This window comes from Procambarus clarkii, chromosome 22 (genome assembly GCF_040958095.1).
Source record: "Procambarus clarkii isolate CNS0578487 chromosome 22, FALCON_Pclarkii_2.0, whole genome shotgun sequence".
In the NCBI taxonomy this organism is placed as follows: Eukaryota; Metazoa; Arthropoda; class Malacostraca; order Decapoda; family Cambaridae; genus Procambarus; species Procambarus clarkii.
This window is the reverse complement of record NC_091171.1, coordinates 45,566,404-45,572,534: the sequence shown is the minus strand read 5'-3', so window position 1 is coordinate 45,572,534 and position 6,131 is coordinate 45,566,404. Positions and strand designations below refer to the sequence as shown.

The 6,131-nt window shown below is 37.6% G+C and overlaps 1 protein-coding gene across 1 annotated transcript in view; it reads right to left on the bottom strand.

Moving 5' to 3' along the window:
* Positions 1-6,131, bottom strand: part of LOC123761594 (metabotropic glutamate receptor 8-like) — a 260,562-nt gene that overhangs the window by 12,806 nt on the left and 241,625 nt on the right. Inside the window, exon 11 of the mRNA XM_069328943.1 lies at positions 5,682-6,010. Within this exon, the coding sequence (XP_069185044.1) occupies positions 5,682-6,010 (329 nt within the window). The remainder of the gene's footprint in view (positions 1-5,681; positions 6,011-6,131) is intronic.

Genomic DNA, 6,131 nt, shown 5'->3' with positions numbered 1-6,131 from the left:
TAAGAAAAGGCAAAGACATGGTAAACTAAAGAAAATTATAATAAAATTAAACTACCAGAATGAACTATAAATTAAATTACAGGTCCTACTGTGCACTATACAGTGTACAATTGAACAGCTGAAAGGTTGCTATTTAACAGAGGCCGCAGCTCCTTTATATATAAGGATTCCATTCCTCTCAAATCTGACTGGCCATTCATACAAGTGTCCAGAATTTTAAAATCAGATTCCAGCAGAGAATGATTAAACTCACAACAATGATTTCTAATCCCCGAAAATGCTGGTTTAGACAATGGTAATCCAGTCTTAAAAGATACTCCCCGGTGCTCAATTATCCTAATCTTAAAGTTCCGAATGGAACTCCCGATACATCCAGCATTACAGCTGGAACAATTATACATATATATACGATATTATATATATATATATATATATATATATATATATATATATATATATATATATATATATATATATATATATATATATATATATATATATATATGTCGTACCTAATAGCCAGAACGCACTTCTCAGCCTACTATTCAAGGCCCGATTTGCCTAATAAGCCAAGTTTTCATGAATTAATGTTTTTTCGTCTACCTAACCTACTTAACCTAACCTAACCTAGCTCTTTTTGGCTACCTAACCTAACCTTACCTATAAATATAGGTTAGGTTAGGTTAGGTAGGGTTGGTTAGGTTCGGTCATATATCTACGTTAATTTTAACTCCAATAAAAAAAAATTGACCTCATACATAGAGAAAAGGGTTGCTTTATCATTTCATAAGAAAAAAATTATAGTAAATATATTAATTCAGGAAAACTTGGCTTATTAGGCAAATCGGACCTTGAATAGTAGGCTGAGAAGTGAGTTCTGGCTACTAGGTACGACATATATATATATATATATATATATATATATACATATATATATATATATATATATATATATATATATATATATATGTCGTACCTAGTAGCCAGAACGCACTTCTCAGCCTACTATGCAAGGCCCGATTTGCCTAATAAGCCAAGTTTTCATGAATTAATTGTTTTTCGACTACCTAACCTACCTAACCTAACCTAATCTAACTTTTTCGGCTACCTAACCTAACCTAACCCATAAAGATAGGTTAGGTTAGGTTATGTAGGGTTGGTTAGGTTCGGTTGTCGGAAAATCCGACACCATTTAATACATACAGATAATAGCTGTATTACCAACAAGTTACCCATAGAAAACGTAACTTGTAGTGGAATTACCATCTAAAGAAAACGGGATATCATCACCACATACCATTATAATTCACCAGCTATTCTGCTGGGAATTATTCTTAAATACATTAGTCTTTGGACTTTACCATCATAAAACATCTTATATAAATTAACTTAATTATCAATATTAAAGTAGAGTAAATGTGACCCTTCTATCACTTTCTGAAATCTGGACAATGTAAGCCAGGCGTCAGAGTGGAGGAGGAGGGCAGCCATTGGTTTATACTGAGACCAGAGGCTCACACGGGAGCAAATTCGGCTCCTGTTAATTTTACTTGGACGTAGTGTTATGGATACCAAAGGTGTACCATCTGTCAACACGCTGTCAACAAATCAAGTTAAGTGTTCTTTCCGAAACCCATTATCTATCATTAGTGGCCATTAATGTCATTATATAGGGTGACCCGGTTAGAACGCGAAATCGCCTCATACTAAAGGTAATTAAGCCAGGTCTTCATGTTCCATGAACAGTTTTCTCTGAAATACTTGTCATATATAGGTTTCTGGCTTCACAGCTAGCGCACTTTTGACAGGTCAAGACGAGGATGCAAGATTATGTGCACCAGTTACTGGGTGATAGAAGCTACCTCAAAGAGGATAATTTGGTGTCTACACCCTAGTTATACCTGGTGGACTAACCTGCTGTACTATAAGATAAGGAACCTCTTTAATGTATGTAGTTATTTCTGTAGTTTGATTGGCTGCATATATATATTAATTTAATAACCCCCCCTAATGTGTAGAGGATCGATTTGTGAGATTATGAGATTATTGCAGAAATACAGTCCACTTATCATTATACAAATTGCTATCGAAGTATATAAATTAACGTAAATATAAATTCATATAAATTAAATAAATATAAATCTCACAGGTCGGTTCCCACATTATTTGGACCTTCGGAACCGGATTATTCGGTCCTATGAACCCACATTTGGTCATCTTAGTACCGGATGAACCAGTTAACCAGTGGATTCATTAAATATACTAGTGCAGTGTTATTTAAACAAGGCTAGCCAGTCAAAGACGGCAGCGTAGCCTCGAGGGAGCTCAGGAGCCTCCCTCAGTTCAGATCTGCCTCATCAGCGGTTTCATGCACACCCACAGATATTTGGTGGCGTGTTATTTCGTGAAATGACAGCGCTAATATAGAAACCAGCCAAATTAGTGACTGTGTCTTCGCGAGATTGTTCACGGATTTCGTGGTGTTACATTTCGCGAGAGATTATCTACGAATTTTGTGGAGTTTATTTCGCGAGGTCACTAATAATATTTAATACTTCTTGATAATATTAGAAGTTTCATAGAGGCTAATTAAGAGGCTATTATCAATAATTGTGTATATTATTTCTCCAAAATAGAGAATTATTTAATATATATTGCACTAGTGATCACAGTATAATATTTACTAATTGCCAACCCACAACAGGGTAGGATATGACTAGTTGAACTATTATTGTTCATCCTAGTCCCATTATTACAATAGTCAGTAGTACTATAGATCAACCTAACACCATTAATGAATGGTCCAGACCCTATTTTGGGTGTAATTTTTATCAACTCGAATTGAGTTGTATATATAATAATTTACTTATGATCATTACACCTTTGAGTGATTAATTAGTGTCTCTACCATCCTAGGGTGATATAGAAGAGCTAACCTAAAGGTACTTCCAGTGACACTGGTTTATCACTCAAATCATTAGTGTGTATGATTGTATATATATAATGTGTATTAATTTTAAGTGCTAACCTCTAGTAGAGGTAGGATTATTGCCTAGTGAGTTCAGAATTTACCCTAGGCTACCATTAGTGTTTGTTCAGTATTATGAGCAGCCCAAGTACAAGTTCCACAAGGCTTCACCAACGAGCCAGTATGGATAATGCAGGGAGAATGAAAAGAACCCTTGCAGGTCTTAAAGGCCACTTAACAAGACAGATCAAGAAATGTGAAGATTTGTCACAACAATCTCAAGTTGATTATGCTGACCTGGAAAGCTATTATCAAGCAGCTGCAGGTAAATTTGAGCAAATCAAATGCCAAATGGCTGTCCTTGTGGGGACAGACTATTGCCATCAATTCATTGGTAGCCCTACTAAATATCAGGGCATAACCATGTTAAACTCTGCAGGAGGTAAATTACTCTCAGGCCCAGTATCAAGCCTGAGGAGACCTATGCCTGCAGATAAACAATACCAATAGAAACTAAATTTGTCAGCTGATTATATTTCTCCAGTAGCATTATACTAAGGAGATTACAGCTGACTATACCAACAGAGCTTGATGTTAGTATCATCATTTGAAGCTGAAGATGAGTTCATGAGGCCTCAGTGGCAAATCAGTGAACAGTAGCCTAAAACAGCTACAAGTCACTGCGACCAATGTCACTGAACCCACTGCAGTCTCAGAACTATACTTTACTTTAATGATGAGCTATTCAATCTTCTGAATCAATTAACTAAATTAAAACCCCAATAAATCTGATGACTGATTTGATACATTTATTATTTAATCAAGATGTATTCCATGGGCCTCAGTGTTTATATATCAGTGACCAGTTACCTGAAGAAACTTCAAGTTATATCTAATGTCACTGATCTCACTGCAGTCCCTGAATCATACTTGACTGTAGTACTTGATCACATCCAGTCTTCTGGGTTAAATAATATGTAATAAGGCTTGAATATTAGCCTTTCAAGAGTTGACAGGGAAATGAAATCGCATTAGACTTCTAACCCCTGCAACTCTAGTACGGGACATCCGTCCTGTACGAACAGACACACAAATGTGTGATTATTAACTACTAACATCAAATTAATCTAATAATTCGAAGGAGGAGTATCGGTGTTCGTCTGTTCTAAACAGGACTTCGACCCGTGAGCAGCCCCCTGGGGAATTATGTCGGAAAATCCGACACCATTTAATACATACAGATAATAGCTGTATTACCAACAAGTTACCCATAGAAAACGTAACTTGTAGTGGAATTACCATCTAAAGAAAACGGGATATCATCACCACATACCATTATAATTCACCAGCTATTCTGCTGGGAATTATTCTTAAATACATTAGTCTTTGGACTTTACCATCATAAAACATCTTATATAAATTAACTTAATTATCAATATTAAAGTAGAGTAAATGTGACCCTTCTATCACTTTCTGAAATCTGGACAATGTAAGCCAGGCGTCAGAGTGGAGGAGGAGGGCAGCCATTGGTTTATACTGAGACCAGAGGCTCACACGGGAGCAAATTCGGCTCCTGTTAATTTTACTTGGACGTAGTGTTATGGATACCAAAGGTGTACCATCTGTCAACACGCTGTCAACAAATCAAGTTAAGTGTTCTTTCCGAAACCCATTATCTATCATTAGTGGCCATTAATGTCATTATATAGGGTGACCCGGTTAGAACGCGAAATCGCCTCATACTAAAGGTAATTAAGCCAGGTCTTCATGTTCCATGAACAGTTTTCTCTGAAATACTTGTCATATATAGGTTTCTGGCTTCACAGCTAGCGCACTTTTGACAGGTCAAGACGAGGATGCAAGATTATGTGCACCAGTTACTGGGTGATAGAAGCTACCTCAAAGAGGATAATTTGGTGTCTACACCCTAGTTATACCTGGTGGACTAACCTGCTGTACTATAAGATAAGGAACCTCTTTAATGTATGTAGTTATTTCTGTAGTTTGATTGGCTGCATATATATATTAATTTAATAACCCCCCCTAATGTGTAGAGGATCGATTTGTGAGATTATGAGATTATTGCAGAAATACAGTCCACTTATCATTATACAAATTGCTATCGAAGTATATAAATTAACGTAAATATAAATTCATATAAATTAAATAAATATAAATCTCACAGGTCGGTTCCCACATCGGTCATATATCTACGTTAATTTTAACTCCAATAAAATAAATTGACCTCATACATAATGAAATGGGTAGCTTTATCATTTCATAAGGAAAAAATTAGAGAAAATATATTAATTCAGGAAAACTTGGCTTATTAGGCAAATCGGGCCTTGCATAGTAGGCCGAAAACGACGTTCTGGCTACTAGGTACGACATATATATATATATATATATATATATATATATATATATATATATATGTGTGTATATGCATAAGAATATGTTCACAATACTCATGTATGGACATCCTCATGTGTAGAAATACAAGATACCAAACACACACACACACGCAAACACACACACACACACACACACACACACACACACACACACACACACACACACACACACACACACACACACACACACACACACACACACACCGCACCACCCCCTCCCCCCACCCACACACCCCAAAACACCCCCTCCCCCCCCACAAACACACCCCCCCCTCCCCCCCCCCCTAAACATCACCTACCGAGACAAATAACAATTTGTGAGCGTGGCGAGGTATAAGACGGCCTCTTGATGGACTTGATCCCTCTGTTGAAGATCCTGGAGATCCGGTTGGTCTTGGTGAAGATGGCGGAGTAGCAGATGCATAATCCCAGCCCGAGCCCTAGTCTGAGGAGGGTGCAGGTGGGCGTGGAGGGCGGGGCCAGGATAACGAAGGTCATGAGATAACACAGAGCGATCCCAGAGAGCAGGACGTAGCATAACTCCCTGCCGCTAGCCATGATAACTGGAGTGGTGTTGAACCGTATGAAAGTTAACGTTGTAAGCAGCGTGCAGAGCAGACCCAGCGAGCTGTGAGAGGGAGAGAGAGAGAGAGAGAGAAAGGGTCACTTAGTCGCTGTGGCAGAGAGAGAGAGAGAGAAAGAGAGAGACACAGAGACACAGAGAGAGAGAAAGAAAGAGAGAGAGATCT